A 26284-nucleotide genomic window follows, 5' to 3' on the forward strand; every position below is an offset into this window, starting at 1 on the left:
TACATGAACAGTTAAATGCTACCACAACAACTTCTTTCACAGTCACCAAGTCAAAATGTGAGGTACAGGACAGCAATGGAGTAAAGAAACAATGAAAAAAGACATACGCTTGCTTTGTCATGGATCTCTATGTCATCCAGTGAAGATGGGTTTGTTGTGGAATGCTCTTGCTGCTCATGGCAAACTTTAATGTTGGTTTTCTCATGCATTTGTTTCTCGTAATCCCGCACGTCATCCAAAGTCATATCTGGAAGAAGGGGGGAGGGGTGGAACCAGGGGTCAAAATGTTGGTAATGTCTCTGTCATGGTACTCCGGTTGACAGAAAGTAAGAGACAGCGAGGGTTAGGTGGCCAGTGTGCATTCGATGGGTAAGTAAATAAGGGGTTGTAACAAATGAATACAGCGCTTTAAAAGGTCAAGGTGCTTTCTTTGCATGACCAAGAGAGTGCACAGGACAGCTGCACAGATCAGAGCCACAGCAGGAAAAAGGGAGGAAACAAGGTATAAAGCTCAAGGATATTTCAAGACAAGGGAGAAAGATTAACAATCCACACCCAAGGAATAGGTTGGATCTTTGGAAGCAAAAGAAAGAAAATCATTTTCGTATGTGGAAAGACCGAGGGCGTGTTTTGAAGCTTCCAGGCTGGAGGGATTTGTGATAAGAAGGTTAGTGGTTGCAGAGAGAAGGGGAATAAAGATAACAGCGTTTTGTGTTCATGCCCTGAAGCTATGGAAAAAAGCTCAACAGTTGAAAGTCATTAAATGAGTTACAACTGTGGCTGCACAGGGGTCTGCTTCCTGAGCTTCAGTGAGAAGATATTTCGTTGCACCTGTACATATGAGAGCACAGTTCACCAAAGTTAAATTCCTTGTGTGTGTAAGCATACCTGGCAGATCTGATTCTGAGTCTGATTTTCTGGTGTGAATTTCTCATTATTCCACAATATCTTCAAGCTGTTTTTGGTGATTTAGGCAATAAACAAAGCTCTGGTAAGCATTAAAGACATTTTTCATACTTGAGATTTGGCTTTTCTGTCATGGAAAAGTATTCAAATGCTTAACCTGTTACTACTCTCTCTTAATAAACTGATAAACAGCTCTGGAAACATTAAGAGAACCCTGCAAGAGTAAAATTAACATTTTTGTTTTACTATAAACAACAATTCTCCCAACTTCCAATTCAAATATCCTCATTTGGATCTATCACAGCTAGTTAAGATTCAAAAAGGTGCCATATTTTTCAGTCTAATGGAATGGGAAACACGTTCATATTAATTTTTAGATGACAGAATATGGATGTTTTCCCTGAGGGAGACCTCAGAAGTTAATACTTGGTGGAATAACTCTGATGTTTAACTGCAGCTTCCATGCTTCTTGGCATGCTCTCCACCTGTCTTTCACTTTGTTGTTGGGTGACTTTATGCCACTATTGGAGGAGCTCAGCTTTGTTCCATGGCTTGTCAGATAAAAAACAAATCAGTACCTCAGTAAGTAGAAAAAGGTGTGCATGTGTTGACATTTGAAGAGAATGGTTTCCTGCATGTAGAGACATTTGGAGTGTCCTCTTAACTTTTTCCAGAGCTGTATAAGTATCTTTTCAACATTCAACTTTGAAAAGTGCGGTTTAGTGGATAGTTGCAGGCCCAGTTCTAAAAGGGTGGAAAAGGGACTCAGATTGTGTTTACTACATCGTGATCTGATGGTTATGAGGTGCATGTGACCCGTCTGTTCACAGGGGACAACATGCAGGACCCATGACACCTATGCTATTTTCCATTGTTGTTGCCGGTCGCTGAAGTTGCTTCCCCCCCTTTAATCTCAGATGCACTGTTTAAGTCATTTTGTTCTAGAACTGGGCCTGGATATTTGTAGCAGTGCAGGTTCAATGTGACTCAAACACTGACCATGTCTGGCCTCAGTGTTTGTCATTAAGGTGTGAGAATACCAAAAAGGAGAATCCATGCTAAAGGAGAACAAGCAGGACTAGAAGGTGACAGAAGAAGAGATGCAGGTGGAGTGACTCTTCATGCACACTGAGTGGTAAGCAAACAGATATCACAAGACAATGATTTATGTTAGTTATGATAGCTCAAACAAAGTGCTGATGGACCTACCAATCCACTCATCCACCCAGGCAAACGCCTGTCTGTGTCCCAGCAGCAACACATCCCGAACAACCTATAGCAGGACACAATGACGGTCAGGAAAAAGTTCATCAGTTCTTACCACTGTAACTTTTGCTGCTTTGCTAAAGTGCTCATGATGGATAGGCCGGGTCTTTGTAATATAGCAATGAGTAAGGTCTTTTACCTGCTTTTTGTAACATAACAATAAGTAAGGTCTTTTTACCTACTCTTTTGTAATGTTAACAGACAAAGAGTAAGGTACTTTACCTGCTTTTTGTAAAGTGTCTTGAGATAACACTTGTTATGAGTTGACGCTATACAAATAAAATTGAATTGAATTAAATAATTGAATCAAGCCACATTTCTTTTGTCATGCCGTGACCCACGTACATGCACAGTTACTTTCCAGTTCAAGACCAAACATTGCGCCCATGCGTGAACTCTGACCTTGTGTACGAACTGCTCCACACGCGTCTGCAGACCCCACACCTCAAACTTGACGGTGACCAGTTTGTACGAGCACATGATGGGATCCTGCGTGTCCCTCCAGCCCTCCTGAAGAATCCCCCGCGAAGTCTTCTCCGACTTGAAATATCTCAAGTCCTGCCGTGAACACACACACACACATTCAACATGACAATGAACACACAATAACCACAAAACCCACTCGCCAATTAGCTCATGAGTCCCTGAAGTCTGTTAAAGTGAGAGTTAGTGCTTCAATAAACACATTTGAAAATAATACCATTAATCAAGTTTTATTCTCTTAGAGGCTCATAAGGATAAAAAACCTTTTCCGCTGAACGTCAGAGTGTATTAAACAACATAGACGAAGAATACATCAGACACTGAAATGAAACGGTTAATCCATATTCACCGTTCGTTTCATTCCTGCATTTCAGGCTTCTTCACACACACACACACACTCACACTCACACTCACACTTCAGAGTCAGAGTCACACACACACACACACACACACACTCACCTCAGAGTCTTTATAGTAGCGCTCGGGGATCTCGTCGTAGGCGATGTCGACGAAACACACCTCCCTCTCCTGCTCCTTCAGCTCTGTGTCAAAGATCTAAAAACAGAAAGAAGAGGTTTAAAAAAAAAAAGACTAAGTGAAGCCTCGGCTGCTACTCAGGGAAACGTCCCCATGAGGTTATATCGTCTAGTATTCGACTGGAACAGCTGTGTGTATGTCTGACTCTTCACTCAGCCAAACTCCAGAAATACATTTACAACTTCCCTGAAAAACCATTAGGTGGCGCTCTGAGTCTGTATAAGAGTACAAATGCATCATGTGTTTAAGGCAGACAGGAGTGATGGCAGCCTCGTTATCTCCCTCAGAGCACACACACACACACACACACACACACACACACACACACACACACACACACACACACACACACACACACACACACACACACACACACACACACACACACACACACACACACACACACACACACACACACACACACACACACACACACACACACACACACACACACACACACACACACACACACACACACACACACGCACACACACACACATTCTCATGTGAGCATGTGAGCATCCCCTCAGTGCAGTGAACGCTGTGAAGCTGAAAGGGAAAGTCTGTGTGTGCATTTTAAGTCAGAGTTAATTTACACGGAGTGAAAAACAGAAGTCTATCTTTCTCCTCTTTGCTGCTTCATGTGGTTGTTGGTAAGTTCACGAAGGTCTTGTATGGCAGGCAGAGATACTCGGCTGGGAACATGATGTCTTGCTTCTTAATGGTTCATTTATTCAGTATTTTATCTTATATTTCTAGGCTCTGTAACTTTTACAGATCAACTGGAATCTGTGCCCCTCCTCATTTTTACCCAGGTAGCATGAATTTGCACTTTGTATGTTCTGTGTTTTATTAAGTACGTATGACTCTCTCCTTGCAACCAAATTCCTAAATCTGTTATTTTTTAGGTCTGGAATCATATTTATTTGGGTAGACGATTTTGATAAAAAAAGAAAAATCTTCACTTCACAATTCGGATAAAAATTAGCATCTGCTCAGTGAATTTTCGGAAAAAAGCAAATTTTTTGTATTACAAATCTGTTCATTTCCATTCTCTCTCTGCAAATTAGTGCATCTCTTAACCTTGTTTTCTGTCTCTGTCTCATTTTCTTGCTCTATTTCCCGCCTCCCCTCCGAGGGTGCATTCACTCGTTCACAGTTTGGCCCAAGCTCTGCCCGCACATTAAGGGTGATGTGTCGGCATGCACGTGTGCATTCAAGCAACCGGAATGGAGACCAGGGTGAAGGGAGAAGGACAGAGACAGAGGTGGAGGAGAGGAGGAGGTAGACAATTATAAATATAGGAGGTGGTGGAGGGAAGCAGAAAGAGGAAAGGAAAGGAGGAGGGGGAAGAGTGGAGGGGTAGGGAACAAAAATGGAGGATGACAGGGAGGACAGGCGATACAAAAGGAGGGGAAGATGGATTTGTGTAATCAGAGAAGAGAGGAAATGCAACAAGCATGTTTGCATTAGTTTGCATAATGGTAATCCATGAGTGTGCTAATTACTCGCATGTGTCTTGGATCTGTATTGAAGGATTTTAAACAGAGATGTCAACGATCTAAAGAGGATCATGCTTCACTGAAACTGAAACCCTCCAGCAGGACTTTCATGAGAAACTGTGTGTTTAATTTTGAAAGTCTCCAAAATCAAAAATATCTAGCAGGTTCGCTGCTCACATATCAATGTAGACGACCTCAAACTCTTCATCCCCTGAGTAGCTCGGTGTCAGACACTCGAACTCGGAGTGTTCTAGTGTTTATACCAGCATTTGCTTGTACGCTTGCTGTTGTCTGTGTTCCACTGTAAAGTGTGAACAAACAACAACAACGCAGCCAGAGCCTCTGAAGGCTAGAGAGAGAAAATAAATTGGATTGCACTTCATTATGTTCAACGGGGAGAATAGACTCACAACTAGCTGATCTCATTCAGGAGAGAGACAATCCAACCGTTATTGGAATAAAAACGTGGACGTGAAATGTTCATATTCAAGTTACAGGAAGGACTAATTGGAAATTATTGAATGAATAGATACTAAGCATGTAACAATATCTTTCAATTCAATAAAAAAATAAAAATAAAAATAAATATGGACAATTTAAATCAATGGGGGAAAAATATATATTCAGACTCGTTTTAACCAGCAGGGGGCGCTATTAGCTTCTGTTTTTCAACTTCAGTAGCTGAAGAAGAGTGCTGTCTCACCCTAACGACAGACTGAGAGCTGGAGCTGAGGCGGGTTTTAAGTCTTCTGATAAACCGTTACACCGCGCCCACCTGTCAATCATGCCAGCTACACGCCTTATTGTGAATAACTCTTATCCTTCATCAAATCAAAACGGAAGAGTTTCTTCTGCTGACTTTTTCTGATCTGTGTTCCGTATTGCATACTTCTTCACCAGGTTTGAATGAATGATGCTTTCCATGTACCTTAGATCAGGGAGCTGGGAATGACATCACAATTGGGTAACCACGTTCTAGTTGCAAGTCTGACATGCAACGTGGACGCCCCCAACAGTACCTTTGTTTTGTTATCTAATACCCGACAATAACAACACACTACCTGTTAATTAACAAGTGAAAATAACATGACAACATGTCCACAGTTAGAACCTGCAGAACCTGAACCATACTGTCATGTGACTAAGTTGCTAATAAACACAATAGTTACAGCTTAACCGTTACTGTTGATGCACGTAGCAGCCATGTTGAATTTTAACTGGGACTGCTGAAGTTGTTCTGAGTCAGAAATCGGACTTCAGGGGGGCGTTCCTGATGACGGATCAGACCAGTAGCTTCTGGGATCAAATGGAAAGCACCATAATATACTTCATATATTGCTTTATAGAGTTATTATTATTATCAACACATGGTGGTGAAAATGTAAACAGTGCTTTGATAAAAAATACGAGCAAGAGCAAACGAGGGAAGCGGATTGTCTTCTCCTTCTGCCTGATGGCAAGGCCGAAGCTCCGTGGAGAGATTACAAGAGTAACATTAGAGAGTAACAGGGAGAGTTTTTGAGTGACGATCCGCCGCCAGCACCGAGGGGCCACGCGGCCTCGGGTGCGGGGATCTCAACCGGTAATGATCCTTCCGCAGGTTCACCTACGGAAACCTTGTTACGACTTTTACTTCCTCTAGATAGTCAAGTTTGATCGTCTTCTCGGCGCTCACACACAGCCATGATTTCCTGCTTCACTTCACTTCACTTCCCCCTTCCTTCCTTCCTTCCTTCGGCGTTGTGCATTATAAGGATCCACACGAGGGCGAACACGCTGGAGACGATGGTCGTTGTAAATAATGTTCAGAACAAAGCAGCACACGGCCGCATGCATACGGTGTTACAGCATCCTTCAAAGCACGTAACCCACTCATGACTTGTTTACACAATGTCATAAAACATGCAGAACTTTTGTCCTAAAGATGTTACAAAGTCGTGCAGCTGCATCATTCAATCCTCCACTGTGTGTGAGCGTGTGTGTGTGTGTGTGTGTGTGTGTGTGTGTGTGTGTGTGTGTGTGTTCTGCTCATACACACACACCGTCTGGTGTTCAAACACACACTGAACACATTTCATACCACAGTGCTGTCATTTGTGTATGTTTTTAAAGATAACGTGTGTGTGCTGCGGGCGCTTTATGTTGATTTATGCTGTGATGCCTTGTTTCGTCAAAGCGAATAAGCATCAATCTCAAACATCCCTTCTGGTGTAACGCACTCCGACAGCCCGTCCATTTCTGTCAGCTTCTTCACTTATGAGTCCTCATAAACAAACATGAAAACATCAGACATGTGAGCAAACTTCTCCTCTCTCATACAATCACTTCATCACCGACAGTTTGAAGCCAAATATGAACTTGCAGTCAAATTAATGAGCTGGTCATTCGCCATGATACATTTCAGACCATTAATCCGCCGCACACTCCCTTTGCATTCCTCTTCCTCACTGTCCGGGCTGTGGCAGCATCTCATTCGATGACTAATGTCCCCATAAAGCGCAGAGTGTTGTGAAATATAGAGGGAAGGAAAGTGAACAGGCCAAAAAGCCCCAATGAAATTAGCTGTCCAAAAAGTGGAGCCGTTTCTGGCAGCCTCTCAAGGCACATTGTATGCTTGGCGTTGTGAAGCGATGGGATTGCAGGGGAGGGTTAGCGAGCTGCCAGATCTGCCCGCATGGTTTAACTCGTGTTATTCACAGAGGTCTTGTTTTCAGCCATATGTCTGTTATGAGATATCTTGTGTTTAAATAGGCTTAATTTGCTGCACAGATTTCTGTATACAAAAGGACACAAGACAGGCAGAGTGTTCATGGCGTGCAGAGGGATTCATACAAGAGGCTGAATGATTAACAGACTGGGACTCTGGGCTGATATAAGACAAATGCAGAAAAACTGATACCCGACTGCAGAAACCGTCGGATACCGTTTGACTGGGAGTTAGCCTCTTGAGGGTTAACAAACAAGAAGTCTGGGCTCTCTGTGTAGCAAGTGGATATTCAAATAACTGATCGTATCCGTGCAAAGGCCGCCTTCTCATCGTGCTGTTCAGCAACCTGAGACACAGAGAGGGAGCTGGAGGAGAAACATGAGATCCTCAGCCTGATTTGTCTTTGCTTCCTTTTGCAGATATCTGTTCATGAAGAGGAGTCAGTGCGTGAAGGCGTCACACTTTTTGCAAATCAGTCAAACCGCTTTGCTCTCCACTTTGATGATCAAAGACCAAAGTCTGCTCAGAAAGGACTGTTTACAGAGCAGGGCACAGTTCATTAGCAATGTAATTATGAGAGGTCAAATTAACTTATAGATTAACTGGTTTACAATAAAAAAACAACAAAAACATCATCTTATTCCTGCCAATAGTTTCAAGTTCTTCAAACTGGGCAGGGCAGATTGCAGGCACAATCAGGAAGAAAAGTCGTGGAGTCATCGGCTCATGGCACAAAATACTGAACATGCCAGAAATGACAAAACATCGACAAAAACAGCTCCTCCTTACCTAAACTTTATAATCCAGGTCTACACTCCCTCCCTGAAAGGTGTCTGATCCAACCTTCACAACAGGGTCCTAAGTCTCTAACTAGACTCTTTTCCCCCGACGCCCCCCGGTGGTGGAATGAACTTCCAAACTCCATTCGATCTACAGAGTCCCTCTGTGCCTTTAAGAAAAAGCTAAAGACCCAGCCCTTTTCAGGAATACCTACGACCTTAATGATGATGATGACGATGGTTTCAATATTATTGATGATGATGGTTTTGTTTGATAACAATGGTTTTTTTTTTTATACTTATTTTTGGGGCTTTTTGTGCCTCTAATGTAGAGATAGGACAGTGGATAGAGCTGGAAATCAGGGAGAAAGAGTCGGGAATGACATGCAGGAAAGGAGCCACAGGCTGGATTCGAACCTGGGCCGCCCGCTTTGAGGACTACAGCCTCCATACACGGGGCGCGCACACTAACCACTGCGCCACCAGTGCCCCGATAACGACATTTTTAAGATGGTTTCTATACTGATTAGAGCTCCCAAGAACTGCCGTCAATGTCATACTTTGCCTCTGGTCGCTTCCTGTCAGCACCCGTGTGTCTAATCGGACTCAAAGCTGATCGTTTGTTGCTTTGAATAAAAGCATCTGCTAAGTGAATTGCAGAAATTCATATGATCCGTCTGGAGCAGCGGCCTGATGTGCAGCTGATCAGGCCGTGATAAACTGCACGACTAACGACGTGCGATCTGGTGTCTCACTCTCTTTCTCTCTCTCTCTCTGTGTTTACTCACATTGTCGTTGCTTCCTTTGTTGTCCTCGTACTTTGTCTCTATGTGGATGGAGAACTTTGGCAGGAATGAGCACTGTGTGGAAGAAGAACAAAAGATGTTCAAACTAATTAATCAAAGAATCCTTTGAGCTCCAGTAGCGCTGTGATTTACAGACTTCATTGTTGTTTCACAGCTTTGATTATCTCTAAAAAATAAACAGATATATCCAGCAACTTATCCTTGGTCAGTTTAGACAAAGGCTTATTTCTCTCTCCCGTTATGGACATGCTGTTATATCTTCCAGTGTGTGTGTGTGTGTGTGTGTGTGTGTGTGTGTGTGTGTGTGTGTGTGTGTGTGTGTGTGTGTGTGTGAGACTGTCAAAGCTGCTTCTGGAAGTGTCTGTCACTCTGTTCCAGTGGTCTCCCTCTCTGCTTCGTGCTTCAGTGACATATTTCCACTTTTATCTGCTTGTCAAAAAATCGACAAAAGCCGAGAAAACTGCGAAGGCTTTTGTGAGTCTTTGACGTAAACTCATCTCGGCACATTTACACTGATTCACACATGAACACAAAACGCTCCCACACAGTGACAGACAATACTCAGCGTTTTGCCGTCTTCCCCTCTCTTATCCCCGCAGCCTAAATGACTCATGGTGTCGACGTTCATCACTCTGCACAACAGGAGGCTGACAGCTAAGTCTAATCGTGTTCATGTATGTCTTAGAAATGTGTCATCCAACTCTGCCAAAGCTTCATGTGATTTAAAAGGTTAATGTGGTCACAGAAGCAGCTCTAACTTTTTTAAAAGAGCGAAACACTGAACATGCTACTGTTATCCTGAGGTAGTGCATTTTTCTATTTTTCGATGCCATGCAAAGTGTTAGACAAAAGAGAAGTTTACTGAAATGTACAATCCCCTGTGTTTTGTTTTGTTGGGCTGACCGCTGCGTGGCATCGTGAGTAATTAGTCTGGACTGTTCTCCTGTCAATCACAGGGCTGACATATAGAGACAGACAACCAGCCACACTCACATTCACACCTACGGGCAATTTAGAGTCAGCAGTTAACCTAACGAGCATGTCTTTGGACTGTGGGAGGAAGCCAGAGTACCAGAAGAGAACCCACACATGCACGGGGAGAACATGCAGACTCCACACAGAGAGGCTCCTGTCAGATTCAAACCAGGAACCTCCTCGCTGTGAGGAAACAGCGCTGCACTAACCACTGCACGGCCATGATGCCTTCTCTGATGCATGCACTCACAAAACAAACAAAAAAAACACAACGCCACAAAATGCACATGACTAAAGAGACTTACTGTATATTCTGCAGGATGTGGTGTTTGGGTGACACAGAGATGAGGTCGAGAAGAGACAGAGAGAAACACAGTAAGTGGTTAAACCTCAAATAACAGAATTTCATTGGCTGTCACATATCTGATTCCACAGATCATCTTTCTCCTCCATGTTACTATCCCCTTTCAAGTGCATCTGTTGTAAATTTCCCCATTGTGGGATAAATAAAGGATGATCTTATCTTATCATCTCTCAGTTTAGAACACCTCTGACGTAGATCAGGGACATTAAAGCATCAAAGAAAATGTTTTGATAGAAAAATGTTTGAAGCCGATCTTATCTCACCGCTGGTTTCTACAGGGTCACAAACCTCCTCTGGTGCTTGATTCATGTTATATTTTGACACAGCACAGATGTTTCATTTAGACCAGGGGTTCTTATCCTTTTTGACCTCGGGGCCCAACTTTTCCAGTACAAAGTGGCCCGGGGCCCATTCAAATATTAACACTGTAATGGTTTAATTCATCTTACTCTTGGTTTGATTTGTACTCAATAACTAAATCACTTACAGTTTTACAAGGTAAAACCTTGTGAAATAAATGACATATTACAATGTAATCATCACAAATGATATTAATTTTTTTCTTTTTGTTACTCCTATCTCAGGGTATATTTTAATATTAGGTTTGTATTTATATCAAATGTGTTTTCACCCTCTAAATTTATTTTGTTTTTGCAATAAACAACTTTAATCCGTTCAATGGATCCACGCACGTGCACAGACACAAACACCAGGAGTATGTCTCCCGTTTTGAAAAGTTCCACTCCTGCACACACTCGCGAGTGCTCTCTCTCTCGCTCTCTTGGTTCCCGTCTCTTCCTGCAGGGAGCCATGAGCGTGCCTGCACTCACTCGCGCACGCGCTCTCTCTCCCCGCTCAGCTCTCTCGCGCGCACGCAGCATGAATGAAATGAATGAATTGAAATATAAATAAAAACAGGTCGGAAATATATTCGGGCAGCCATAAATTTAGCTGGACGGCCCACTTAAGTATCGTCTATGTGTGGAAACACTTCAGTCCCGCAGCCCTCAATTGGGCCACCATCTCCCTCTTTCCTCCTCCTTCTCTCCCTCTCTTGCTTCACCACTCACTCTCTCCGCACTCCATGACAGCGGGATTAGCGGGGAGATGTCGAATTCAGATCTTTTCAGAAAAAATTTATTCATCATCACTTTTAAAAAAGTTTTGTTCATATTACGGCTGTGAAACGAACCATTTTTAAAGTCCTGATTAATCGCTGATTTTAATAGATAAAAGGTATTTTTAAGTGTAAAAAGAATGCAGTGGATATTAGACATCCTCGACTAGGAGGCAGAAATATCTCTTCTCTACACATCTTTAAAACGCAGACTGTCTTCAAAAAACATCCAGTAAAGCATTTGCACCAGGTGTTGAGTGCTGAGTAAACTCTGTGATGACAGAGGAAACTGAAAACCAGTTCAGAAGATGACCTTTAAAAAAGTTTGTGCTTCCTGTGTCCGCAGTGATAAATCATTGGAACCTAAGATATTTTAGGCGTTACACAACAATCACACTAACTGTTTCTTGCTGTGAGCTGAAGAGGTTTAGTCTCACCTGTTATGGTGTAAGGGTAGTAGTTCCATGCTTTCTCCGTCACATAGAAGATCTTGGGGACCACTGCTCGAGCCCAGCTGGGTAATTTACTGCAGAGAGACGTAGACACAGAGAAGAGAGAAGAGAGCGTGTTATCTGTGAAGCAGAGCCGAGGGTGAAATTGTTCCCATTATCGAGGCAATTACGAATAAAAGTGTCCGACCTTTTTAAAGGGAAAATCTGTAAGCAGAATAAAACACTGAATCTGAGGGGCGGTGAGAAAGGGACAGTTTGAAAAAAGTGTGAAATTTAGAGGATCACACATTTTAAATTCTAAATCAACACCAACCTCAGGACCCTAACTTTTTTATGTCTTCCTGAAATTCCAGCCGAACACAAAACTCTCCTCTCTGAAACGCATACACTCCTCAAACACTGAGTGTGACTGTAGTCTGATCTGCTGGTCACTGAAGAGCTCCTCTGTAGCAGATAGTGTTTCAGAGCGTTACTCAAAAAGGTAGAGATGAACGTTAAAGACACACAAGTGCTGCTCTTTAACTTTCCTTATATTAGCCGTGTTTTGTGTCAGTTCGTCAAGTAGCTGCATTATGGACCGTTTAGGGCGCACTCACACTAGGCCACCCGTACCGTGCCTAACGCTTCACCCCTAAGGTCCACTTCCTTTGATTAGTGTGAGTGCTCTGACACTTCCTTTTCCCTGGCACGCTTGGAGGTGTGCTTCATGCCAGAGCACAAGCACAGGTACACAAAGTGGACAGCCTTTTGTATCAGGAGAGTGCTTTGTCTGTATCTGACTAACATGACTCTAAATAAGACACAAAGTCAGTAAAGTAGCTGTCATGTTCTCTGTATTTTTGACCGCGCGTCCTTTTAGTTTTTTATTTTCGAGATTGCTTGTAAACTAAGAATGCTTCATGATCATGTAAAGCCATGCATGTGTTGTATTACGACGTTCTGTGAAACAGGTAACCGTGCTCAGACCCGGTTAGTCCTGGAGCCTTGTGAGTGCAGGCCAGCGGGGGAATGGCGAGCGGGGACAATCGTACTTAAGCACAGTACAGGACAACTTTTCTCGTGAGTGCGCCCTCAGTGTTTCTTGGTTTTAGGTCACTTAAGAGCCCTTTAGTATAACTTAAAAAACCTCTGTATGCTAATCTTTGAACAGAGCAAAGCTAACAGGTTTACACTAACCTCAGCGGCTGCAGGAAGTAGCTTCCTTGTTACAACAATAAAATGAGACCTCAAACCCTCGTCAGAAATGGACAGATTATTTTCAATGTCAGTTTTGTTTTTGTTCTCGCGCCTGGATTTGAAAAAGAGTCCTTTCTGGCATCCTTAATGTTTTGTATCATTGACCATGTGTTCACTGTTCATGGAGGTTCAATGTGCTGCCAGCTCGGCTCTCAGGGGACTTTGTGTACGAGTGTGCTTGTGTTGACGTTCAGTCATCTTGAACTCCGATCTCTGCTGAGACTACGATTCGAGGTTGCATTGTTTAAGTGTACCTATGAGACACGTCAACCATTAGCTGTACCTGCCATCATCTTTACAAACTTTGATTGGCATTGAAAACACTTTTTTAACAACATTTCTTTAGAGGGACAAAAATGGCTCCCACTGCGTTGTGACGGCTGTGAATAAAAACAGCCTAGGACGGTCACATTGTGCGAATGTTGGCAGACTCCTTCGCCTGCTCTCTCTCTCTTTAGCCTAACAAAAGAGACAGACACGCCTCCTCCTACACCCCCATCTGTTGATTTCTCCCGTTCCCTCCCTGGTCTTTTGAAAAGCCTTGCCAGAAGCTGGCGTGCTGGGGGCTGTGGTTGCCAAGCGTGCTGGGGTGGTGGGTGGCTGTTGGAGTTTTCATGCCAAAGTAAGCGTTTGTTTTCAGGACTTAAGTTGGATACATGCAAAAAAGAGGCAACGCGATATTCAGTCATAAAGTGAACTATCCCATCCGAGCTCTGTATGAACGTTTTTGACTGAACAAACATGGAATCAGTGTTCAGGTCAAAAGGGATCGTCCAAATACTAAAATACAGCACAGACTGAGTGGATGGCTGAAGTGTGGCAGGACGTGTCCAGATTGAATCCTCTGCTGCTGAATCAGAGCTACATGTTGAGTCGCTGCAGAGCCAGATGGACGCCCAGATGAATGAAGCAGAAACAGTGGCTAGTTATGCTCGAGAATCTTAATATAACAGAACGTTATATAACTATTACAGTTTTGAATTTTGTTTGAAGTGAGCTTAAAAGTGTTTTTTACTTTTCATTTTCATGTGATCTGAAAGAGGAACAAGTTGTAAGCCTGTAAAAACTTCGACCAATGTCTGCCACGAGGTACCAATCTGATGAACCAATAACGCCTCCCTGTCTCCCTGCTCGCTCTCTACCCCCATGCGAGCACTAGCCCACACTCAAAGCATGAGCTGAGGTCCACTTCTGGACCAATGGCGCTTGTGCATGTAAGTGAGGGGCGTGGCTTTTGATGGAGCACAGAGGGGAGGGGGTGGATGCAGACGGATCACTGAGGGAATGCTACTTTCAGAATCATGCTAGTTTTTGAAAATGACCAACCCTGCCTTTAATAAAATGAATGTTAACATTAACAAAACATATTTTGGCCCCCGTGTGATGACCATTCTGACGTCAAGTCGGCAAGTTGGACACCTAATTCTTTTCTGAGTTTCCAAGTTGTTGTTCTGACTTGACCAGGCGTTCATGAGCATTTTACAACCCGGACACTCGTTTTTCCGATGTGTTTGATACCACATAAATGCAGCATATAACGCGGGTTTCACAGCGCCACAGAGCAGGCTCGCTGCGCTACTTTTTATCATCGTTTCTCCCTCACGATATTCCAAATTGTACGGTACATAATCAAGGACAATTTAAAATGATTTGCTTTTCTAAACCATCTCTTTATTTTCCAAACACAGCTCTGAACATTTGTTAGAAAGCGTTCCATTTTTATTCTTGATTTTAACACTAAACAGGAAGGCAATACTCATGAAAATCCATGACTGCGGGCTCAACTTGTCTTTGTTTTCCTCCCTCTGCCTCCTCTCCTCCCAAGAACAGAGCTGTGCTGACTCAGCGTAATTAGTTACCAAGCATGGCGAACGCTGACACAGGTATTTGTGCTGGAACAAATGGCCTGCAGCATCTCAGTCCCCTTCTCTACTCTCCTTCTCCTGCCTTAGGATTTTCTCCTTTTGTTCTTGCTTTCGTTTTCTTTTGTTCTTTTCCTTCCTCTTCACTATTTCTCCATCCTCTTCTCTCTCATCTGCATTCGATTCAAGCAGGTTTAACAGAAAACTGTGTGTGGAAAGGTTTCAAACACACACACACACACACACACACACACACATCCACAAACACACGCTGCATCAGTGCTCTCACAGGACGCAGTGAGATGCATCAGTCTGTGAGGATGATCAACAGTTATGGGTAAGCTTGGAAGGGACACCTTTGAATGTGTGTGTACTTTGTGTGTGTGTAAAAGTCTTGGCTTTGAATCAAATTTGTTTCCTGAGTGAGTGCCTTCAGGACGGCTGCTGAGTCAAACAGCGTTTTAAAAATACAAATAAAAAATGTCCGGAGGTTTCTGCTGCAGTTTTACACCTCTGCACCGCCCTGAGTCACTCTGCGGGTTCATAATGTCTGTTCATCTTGAACTGACTCCTGACAAAGATGTGAGTTACAGGTGTCCTTTTTGTTTGAACCAACACAAAACATGATCTGTATCAACCAAGCAGCAACCTCCTGTGTTGAAAAATGAAGCCGATACGGCTGTGCAAAATCCTGCGGTTCCTCGAGTGTCCACTAGAGGCTGGCTGCAGAAGCACAGGAAGTCACATACACACCCATTCTAAAAAGCCTGTTTTTACAGCAGAGATTAACATGTTTACAGCCTGGTTCAAAAAACCAAACAGGTCTGATTAGCTCATGTCTCTATCGACACACACTGTACGGGGGGTGAATGTTTTGATGACTCATCAGTTTTGATTTGATGAAGGATAAGAGTTATTCACAATAAGGTGTGTAGCTGACCTGACTGACAGACGGGCGTGGTGTAACGGTTTAACAAGAGGCCTTAAACCCGCCTCAGCTCCAGCTCTCAGCCTGTCGTTAGGTTAACTGAATGTTAGACTGAGACAGCATTTCCAGCATGGAGACCGCCATGGATGGGACTCCAGTGCCCCCCACCAGGAGCAGATGGGTCACTCAGACTTCGTCCATTAATATTTACAGTCTATGTTGTAGTTGTGTTAAATGCAGAGGGGAACTGTCAGGGCTGGGGGGTTAAGGGACCAGGGGCACAAGAGTCACGGTTCACTAGTGCTTAAATGACTGAAGAAGATTGTTTGGAGGGGCTCTTGAGGGGGGAATACTTTAGTACTTGTGATAGAAAACATCACTAATACACAGTAATAATCAGATGGCCGATCTCGCTCAACTGACGATGAGCAGAATGCCACTTTTCTTCTGGGTTAGGGGGGTTAAAACCCAAACCTAAAAACGTTAAACAAGTTTGACAATGCTTTAGAAAGATGAGTTCCACTGACCTGTTGAGGTAGACTCGTTTCTCTGTGAACTGTCCCTGTCCGTGTGCCGGGTCTTCAAAGGGTTCATTCTGGACCACCTCGACTCCTTCCCCTCGATCACTCTGCTCGTGGCTGTGTTTACTGATCATGTAGAGCTGCCCGATCCGGTACTGGAGGAGAAAAAACACACACACAAGTTTGAGTTTACTTTGGAAAAACTCACAGGACTGATCGTAACAATCTGCAGTGGAGGATTCACCACTTGTTTTTTTGTTTTTTTAAAGATTTATTTTTGGGCTTTTTGGGCCTTTAATGCAGAGATAGGACAGTGAATAGAGTCAGAACTCAGGGAGAGAGAGTTAGGAGAGACATGAAGGAAAGGAGCCACAGGCCCGGAGGACCACAGCCTCCACCAGCGCCCCCACATTTTGTGAAATTTGTATCCTGATCACATGCCTGATGATGGAATCGCATTTTCAGAGCAGCCTGGTTTTCACCATCTACCTCATTAGTATATGTGTTGTGATTAAAAGCACTAGAGGAGCTTCTTACTGGACATCAGAAGCTAAGTTTCTTTAATATCACATTAACAGACGTAAAAAGCAGCTGTTTTAGTAAATTCCACTTTCAGCCTTTTCTGCCTTGCCCCTTAATCGACCCTCAATCTTTATCCAACTCTTCATTTTCAGATTTCCTGAAGAAAAAGGTCAGAAGAAAAAGTGAAGCCACCTCAGTCTGAAGCAGTAAAAGGCCAGACGTTGGTTTCTGGATGAGCGTCTCTTTTCTTAATTAACAGGTCTCTAGAGCTGTGGTACATATTGGACTGTGTTCAGTTAATTAAATACTCCGACCATGCAATAACAGCTTTTAGCTTCAGATGCCCGGCAGCATGTTCTTCCAGTCCGAGCAATAAATTGTGGATCGACTGACTGAAAGCGGTGCTTCTGTCTGCTTTTGATCTTTAATCTTCATAGTCTAAATCCAAAGCTCCTGTCGGGGACAAAAGAGCCACAAAGGAGAAGAGAGATGTGGAAATGAATGAATTATTTCAAAGAAGGAGAAAAGAGCTGACTGAGAGAGAGGCTGAGGAGCATGAAAGGAGAGCAGCTAGAGGATCTTAATGAAAGGAAGGAACAGAATTTAAATCAGAGTAGGCAAGGCTTGTTACGATACCAGATTTAAAAACTTAAACACGATCCTGTAACAATGCTTGTTTGGATACCGGGGAGCCAAAAAATAGAAGTCCTAGGCAAACTAATTGGAAATACGTTTTTATACCAAAAATTGCAAGCTAACTACTGTACACGACTTAATCACACAAATACAATGGCATCATGTCAGTACGTATTTGTACACTTCAGACAGTGCTCTCTCTCTTTTGTGGCAGGAGACATTAGTTAAAAATGTGAAAGAAGTGAAGTGATCTGGCACTATTACCAACGGATCTCTGACGCCGCTGCCATCGGACTGTATCGTCTCATATGCTTAAGTTGACATTATCAAAACAGAGAGTCCTGACAAAAAGCCCCAAATATGGTGGCAATGTATTAGCAATATATTTGTGCAATTCAGACAGTGCTCTCTCTCTTTTGCCTGTTGAAGCTTCTGATTGAATGACTGGAGGTTTGTAGTTTTTCAAAAGCTTTGGGTACTTCTTAATACCGTTGATTGATACTTAAGAGTAGCAGAGATTATATCGTTTAAAATCACGCATTATCAAAAGTACTGAAGTGCCTAATTTCAAAATCAGACAACTGGAGGTTTCTTGTAACTGATTGTTAAGGCAGCATGAAGATGATGAAAAATTAGGCGTAAACAGAAGGAGAGAGATGATTTGATCCTGAGCTACGATGCTTATATTCCTATCATCATTCAAAAGGCTTTGAACAAGTGAAGCGTCACTTCTTCTTCCTGCACAGTCAAAGCAGTCCTCCACACATGTGCCTCAGTTTAAGAAAGAAACCTCCCGAGTGAGAATAAGGCGCCGCTAATGAAGGAGAGCCAATTGATCCGTATTCCCCTGGACTCCACAATCCCCCCCCGACCTTTACCTGTCACGTGTCTCACGGCTGTTGGCTGAGCTGTGAAATGCTGTCAGCGGAAAGACGTGATGTGCTCGCTCAAAATGAGCTCAAAGGAGGGTTAGTGATTTAAAAAAAAAATGATGTCAGCACCTTGCTGGCAAATCTCCTGATGTGAAACACACATGTTACAGGTTCTCGTGATAAACATTCACAATTGATTGCAAAGCCATAGATGATTATAGTATCTTATGATTCATTTAAGTATGCTGTAAGAAATAAAAACCATCCTTTTCATCTTTCATAAACTGTTCTCACACATGCACTCTGCTATGGAAGTAGTCGTGTCCGTCATTTACTCAATGAAATTCATGTTATAGGCACGCTCATAGCCTCCAAAAACTTACTTAAGCAGCACTTCAGAACCAAACAGCCACTTAAAAAGTTCAGTCAAAGTTCAGTGAGTGCAGAGAAGCTGAGGGCTGTCAAGCTGCAGGATTATGAAATGCATCAACTGAAAGGACATTCGAGGAACTTGCAGAACATCTGAAGGACGTTTGGAGTGTCAGTGGGATCAGTCCTAAAATAACCCTTTCACTGTGTAAGACTCCGAATGGACAGCGGAAAAACCTCGCCTCAAGTGAAGCTAAAACATTTAGAGCTCCCTCTGCTGAATGGCTGCAGTACAGGTCATAAACCCCACCTCCTCCATGTTAGCAGATAGGACATGTGTCACACTATAAAATCAAAATATACCTCATATACCGGTACCTCAAATACAATTTTCAGTCACTTTTCTTAAAAAGTTTCTTTTAAATTAGTTATTTGATGCTATTAAAATGTATTAACAGTTCTGATTACGAATGTGAAAACATTGGGCAATCAAGATATTGCCCAATGTTTGTCAGAGGACTGCTTTTGTTGTTGTGGTATCAAACAGGTATCGTTATCGTTAGATTTTTGCTAGAGTCATATATAAATTAAAAAATCTGGTAATCTGACAAACCTACTTGTTTCAAATTTGCAAAATGTCAGCGCACGTCGGCGGGATATTTAGGCTTCACCTTCGTCCTTTGAGGCTGATGCATGTTGTCCATTTGTATATAAAGTCTTGCATTTTATCAGCAAGTTCTGACTGTAGTACTAAAATAAAGCACAAACTTCCTGTCTTAACTTCACAAAAGTTAGCTGCAGAAGTACTTATTTTTAAAAATGTAAGCCCTGTTCATGTTTTAGTGATCAAACTTGGGCAATGAAGGTCTTTAATAAGCAAAACCTCTCCTTTTGAGTCACTCAAGACTTCATCGTTATAAATCTATTATTAGGAACGTCAAATAGATTAGCATTGGAACTGTATGAGCATTCAAATATGCACAAATGAACCCAAACATGGCCGCCTGGTATTAGAAAATCTTATGCAATTCGCTGTTTAAAATGTATAAAGCCCTCTGCCCATTTGTGTGTTTATTTATTGATGCAAACATGAGCTGAAGTTAGTGCATTACCTCTCTTATCCCAGAACAAATTGCATAACATGTTCTTTTTGCATCAGTCTCCACAGCCACATCAGTTCCATTTATAAAAGTTTTTTCATTTTTTTCTTAGAAGTCTCATAAGCAAAAGGCAGAAAAATCTAAAAATAAATCTCTGGGCTGGAGTGAGTGCTAGCATGCCAGGTTAAGATCCCTGTAAATAATGCAAACACTCTCCGTTCCTCGTCCACATGCTACATGCAGAATGAGGAAGGGCGGGCGGTGTGCAGGGAAAGACACTGAGGCCGAGGACAGTCTGAGGGGAATTAAAAAAAGGAGGATGAGGTAAAGGGGGGGGGGGGGGAGTCCTTTGCTTACAAGTGAAGACAAGGTTGCAGAAAATGAGAAATTGGTACGGACAGACAGAATTAAAGGCTGGAGACGCAGGATTAGAGAGTGACATCAGCCTAATTTAATGTCCATTTAGACCAGAGATGTCCTGGTCATCAACTTCTGAAAATATCCAGGACGTGCATTCATTATCCTGACTGTTTGAAATGTTTGAGGACACTGTGGTGAAGGTGCCCCGTCGTGAACAGACCAGAACAGACTACTCTGCATTGGAAGAGTCTGTAACTCTGTAATTCCAGTGAAGCCAGCGGTTAGCATGGGGGCTTTTTGGGCCAGAGTCAGAGGACGGTGGATAGAGTCTGAAATCAGGTAAACACAAGCGGCAAAGGAGCAACAGGTTGGACTAAAACCTGGGCCGCCCACCTGGAGGACCACAGCCTCTGTTCATGGGGAGCGCTCACCAACCACATCACCACCAGCACCCTGAACATTTGTAAAAGTAAACATGTGAGCTGAGGTTTCTCCACAAGTTGAGTAGAAAACTACTTTAAGATGTTTGTTTGTGGAATGGAGGTCTGATTGAACACTTCTGATGATTTTCAGGTAGTCTGGAAATCTAAACGCTGATTGGCTGTCGTGACACAGCGTCAAGCGCATGTGTGGTACAAGTTGAAAGTTTTGATCCAAAATGGATTGTCAGCTGCACTTAAATCCAGATATCTTTTTACAGAGATCGGTAAGTCAACGTTAGATTACCGCTGATTGAAGCTGGTATGACATAACGCTCCGCCTCCACACGGACCGTTTCTCCTGTCAAAGCCAGCTGACAAGTTATTGGTCAACAGCCCAGACTGCAAATGTACTACAAAGTGAAACTAGAGCATTTCCCTCATGCTGACAATCACATCCACTGAGTACAGATTCTTCATTTCTATGTTGAATCTGTAAATGGAGATTACACAACAACAAATAAAAGCTTTTACAAACAGGTTGAATGGTGCTGTTACTTTCCCTCGTTGAAGGTAAACAGGCAATCAGTTGAGAGCCCGCTGCAGCGCTCCTCCGCTGCCTCCTGTCTGGAGTCTTCACAGCGTGATCGATCACTCAGCTGCAAGGCACCAAAGAGGCCAGCGCTCGCCTCGTCCTCATCCGATTTGTCTGATGACAAGGCACTCTGGTTTGTTGTCTCTCGTTAATCAATGACAATAAACTGGAGTGTGTTGTCATCATCACCCGCAGAGTTCTGGTCCTGGTTCGTTGGGAGTCCACACGCTGAACGGGCGGCACTCTGACAGGATGTGGAATCTTATCTGACAACTGTGTCCTGCTGGATTTTCTCTTCCCACAACCCACAATTTAAAACCATTATATATAATGTGATGTGAGCCACTGAGCTTGAGGTTTTCTTCCAATGGAAGCATTGTATTGTGGCGTCTTCGCCCTTTGGGTATCAAAACTCCATGAACACAACACTAACACTTAAATACAAAGTACACAAAAATAACAGATGAATGTTGTACTCTAAGGCTTTCCGGTTCAACAGTCATCTACTAAAACAGAAATTATCATACACTGTGTTCTTATTAAACCATTTTGGAGGAATAAACACATTTTTGTATTTCAAGTCTCTGTGACTTTTTCCAACAAAGTGGTGTAAGGAGGACAGAGGTGACAGGTCACTGAACTACACTGGACATGAGAATAATATACTCTTTATGAGGTTACACTGCCTGGTGTTAGAATGAAGGAAAAACCTGAACAGTCAACTGCGTAAAAACCCTGAGGCAGCTATTGAAGATGGAGAATTCACCCCAGAACTACAGACCTGAATAAATTATGTCAAAATCTTTCCTTGAACACATCAGCTATCTTCTGATGATAGCGCCTCAGGGGGTGAGCCAACAACTATTCTGTCAGTTCATAGTCCTTCATAGTTTAGTCTATGCAGGTTAAAGTCTGTTCCAGTTTCCCCACAAACCCACAGTGCGGACTCTCCACAGTAAAATCAAACTCAAGATCTAAGCATCGGTCTTTACCATTCAAAATCACACACTTATACATATACTTATAGAGTATATACACCCGGTGTCAGGTACTCATGGTACCAAAGGTTAGCCAATCAGTCAGCACATGTAATCAGTAATGGCCACAGCTCATCAGACACCTGCAGCTCCAATGGAAACTCTCAAGCGGATACACACACTCCACCAGCCGATCCAACAGGGAGATAAACAATCCGTTGCACCAATTTCTCCGATGCTGACTCCTGAGTCGAGGCGACTGCTCACCTGAACGGCTGCAACTATGTAGACTGCCGAGGTAACGATGACGTTCTCCTCCACTGACCAACAATCACTGCTGGCCCTGAGAAAAATGAATACACTTCCAGGAGGCAGGATTCAGACTGCACCGATTATTTTAAAGGTTGTCATTGATGATGACACCGTGGGCACTATGCTCCTCCCCCCTAAGCAGAAGCCTACCAAAAGAAAGATGCAGTAATTGCCATAGTTTGGTTGTCTTTCTCAGAATGACATATTCGGTTGTTGATTAATGTGTGCTTGGTGTGTGACTGCATCAATGTCAGAGTCTGATTGATCATCAGGAAAGTAATCCTGCTGTTCCCCTGCTGATCCTGTCACCCATTCTCATTTAGAAACAGAACATGTGGTGTCCGAGAAGCCCAGGAAACGTGGATAATGGTGGAGACATGCTGAAGATATGCATGAACTCTGAAAGATAGCGAAGAGGACACTGCAGGCGCTACAACCTTTTTACTTTCCTTGGATGCAGATATTTGTTTATAGACACTAAATAAAGCTCAATAATCGCCAGGTGACCTGAGGGGTTCCAGGATCACATTAAAGCAGATCGAGTTCTGCCCCTTTATGAATTATACATTGTCTGTTTTCTGCATGCAGCCAAAGCCTGTTAATAGGTGAATGGTCAATACTCCTTGAACCACAAACACACGACAACAGAGGCCAAAGATTTCATTAGATTTCCAATGTGAAGAAAGGAAGACAGTCCTGAAATGACTTCCACGCAGCCAATTTTGTTCATCTTGCAGGCAGAAACTGGAGAATGTGACAGATTCTGTGAAATCAGTCATATGGGCCACAAAAGAACAAATCTGGTAATGTGAGTGGGTCTAGCATGAGGCCTGCTGTTGTGAGCTTCTGACGACAGGGAAGCGATCCAGTTTCATGGAAAGATAAGAGGCCTGGATTGCAGAAAGTGTAGTGTGAAGTCTTTCTATCACAATCGTGCATAACTGGTAGAAATATCTCAGATTAGTTCTTAATGAAATAAGTGAATCCAGTAATATTGAACAAAATCATTGATGTGTTTTTCAAGCGATGAAAACTGTGGATGGTTCTTCACTTTCACAACCACACTTGTTTAACATAACAATCAGAAGCCTCCAACATGACAATATCATTCTCACTTCAATCCTTTATCCAGTCCTTGTCAATCCAAAGCATAGAGAAAGTGATGACTTAAATACACTCTCATTGAGACCTTGATCACTGACCATTTCATACCACAATCCGAAAAACTGCTGCTTCCACTGCTCACATTTCACAAGGCTTGAAGGGTTTAGACTCACTGGCCGGAGGCCAGGCGCACACACTGAGCTGGAGTTACACCATATGAATAAACAACGGTGCAGCGTAAAGTTGGATCAATATGTGGTCTATCTGGACTGCCTCAGCATTTCTGTGCAGTCGATAAAGCCACAGCACCACTATCAAGGAAGTGAAGTGTTCTCCAGGAGGAAGAGCAGAAAAAGAGGAGTTGGCATAAATCCTTATGCAAGAAAAAGAAGACAAAAGGTGTGCGGATAAAAGGGAGGAGGAAGCTGTGAATAAAGATGATCAGCAATTAGAGAAGAGAAGATTGGATGAAGAAAGGAGCAGGAGAGAAAACAGTCGAAAAGGAGAAGCTATGATTAGCAGGATGCACGTTGCTGTACATCACAACACATGTCCGAGCCTCAGTGCACAATGGATGGGGAGAGGGAGGTTAAATGAATGAGAGCAATAAACCAGCACAGACCGGAGTGGATGAAGTAAAGTGTGGAATCATTTCTGTCCAGTGAGAGATTATCTCCCTTGTTATTCTGTGTGCACACTCAAACATTTAGATTTTCATTTTAACTGTGCAAGAAAGTGGAACACTTGTCCAATTTGCATCCACCGGCTGTGGCTCAGTAGGTAGAGTCGGCCGTCTCTCAACCGAAAGGTCAGGGGTTTGATCCCCAGCTTCCGCTGCCACATTTCCGATGGCAAGATACTAGGAGCAGCGTAGTGTTGTATGGTGATGAGACGAGATGTGACCACAACGACACCAGAGAGCCGCTACAACAATGGCGGAAAGTTTTGAAGATCAAGTCAACAACCTCGAGTGTCGCCATGCTTGTTTACATTACCCACGCAAATATGGAATCTCTATGAATCTCTACTTCTGTGTTTAACGTGGTCTGATTCATGAAGTGCTCCCTCTAGACCACCACTTGCAGACGAACACCAGATAACATCCAGAATAGAGTGATCGGTCTATTTGTTCAGGAAGGATTTTCATTTGGGAATATGATTTGTTTGACTGATTTTGTAGAGTTAGGGTCATCAGTGAGCCTATCCTGCTGAAATAAGACGTTCAATGGAAGATGAAAAGCCATTAACTGGGAGAAAAGATGAAGCCAGATGTTTAACTAGCTCAAAATGCTAATACTAATTGGTTAATTTGACTGTGTGCAGATTATGTTTAACGTGTTGGGAATTAAATTTGCATTCAAAAAAGAAAAAGGGTTGTGATCCATCAGGGGTTGAAAAGGACGTCCATCAAGACCAGTTCGTGCAAAATTGAAGGACCAATAAGAAGGCTTCAGGAACATAACCTTGGAATATTGAGCAGAATAAATCACCTGCATACAGAAGAGCCAAAGACTCTCATGGACAACAAAAAGTATCAGTGAGGGCATAATTACCCCCCAATCACAGCGTCCGGCTCATCTGTGCCAAGTCAGCACACCTCTCTATTTGAATGTCAATGTGAAGTAATGGCTACACTAATAGCTCTGCTAATCACCGTGGTCCTTGTGCAGAGAGAGGACATATTAACGCCCCCCAGGGAGCGCCATGGCAGCCCGACAGAGGGACTAGTTTGTGCTTGGCAGGTACAGAAACACTGACGTCTTCTAAAAGCAACTTTGGAGTGAAAAAAAATATCCATTTCTTGGCCGAGAGCTCGTGTGTTTTTAATTGCTCAATTAGTGCTTCAAAGAGGGAAAAAGATATGGAGATGACAGCAAAAGTACAGAAATAATCCTGGGCTGGCAGCTTGATTTAAGGAGCTCAGTATGTGTTGAGCTCAGTGTGTGCTTTCTCAGATATCGAGTGAGAGAGTCTATGTGGGGACTATGTAAGTACATATGGTGCCGTTATGTTCATCCTCAGAGGACCAGGGATCACACAGGCTGACAGGTGGGCTATCATTTTATAATCATCTAATCTTTAAACACATCAACCCAAAACAATATCATCCTGATTTGGTTGTTCACACATGCCCCCTCCAGAGAGACTATCCCTGTCAGACAGGAGGCAGGACGTGCATAAAAAGCTAAGCTTATCTTAGATACAAGGAGGGGGCTCCAAGAAAAAAAGGTTTGCAACCATTGGTCTAGAGGGTAAAGAACTGATGTACACAACACTGGTATGAAAGAAATTCAAACAATGTGTGACCTTTAAACAACTCAACACATGTGCACCTTGTCCATAGTTTGTACCTGAAGATGTTATAGAGCAACATTAAAGGTCATGACCCTGACTTTTATCCCTCTCCCATAGGTGCTGAGGATTTATGCCTGGGTAGTTTGAGTGAATGGATAAAGTTGTGGAGATATCTCGAGAATCAAGAAAAAGGAAAAGGTTTGGTGCTTTGTTACCTCCCTTTGTAATCAGCTCTTCTCCCTCTCAGCCCTTCACTCTGATGGATGGCTGCATTAGGCGGCC

The 26284-nt window shown here is 43.0% G+C and overlaps 1 protein-coding gene across 1 annotated transcript in view; it reads right to left on the reverse strand.

Annotated features, from left to right (window-relative positions):
- The window catches only part of LOC109989053 (phosphatidylinositol transfer protein cytoplasmic 1), a 78435-nt gene that overhangs the window by 6084 nt on the left and 46067 nt on the right, over window positions 1-26284 (reverse strand). Inside the window, exons 2-8 of the mRNA XM_020640659.3 lie at window positions 16448-16596; window positions 11880-11968; window positions 10267-10274; window positions 8969-9040; window positions 3115-3210; window positions 2575-2730; window positions 2116-2179 (exon numbers count right to left, since the gene is read on the reverse strand). Coding sequence (XP_020496315.1) covers window positions 2116-2179; window positions 2575-2730; window positions 3115-3210; window positions 8969-9040; window positions 10267-10274; window positions 11880-11968; window positions 16448-16596 — 634 coding nt within the window. The remainder of the gene's footprint in view (window positions 1-2115; window positions 2180-2574; window positions 2731-3114; window positions 3211-8968; window positions 9041-10266; window positions 10275-11879; window positions 11969-16447; window positions 16597-26284) is intronic.

This window comes from Labrus bergylta, chromosome 1, assembly GCF_963930695.1.
Source record: "Labrus bergylta chromosome 1, fLabBer1.1, whole genome shotgun sequence".
Classification (NCBI taxonomy): domain Eukaryota; kingdom Metazoa; phylum Chordata; class Actinopteri; order Labriformes; family Labridae; genus Labrus; species Labrus bergylta.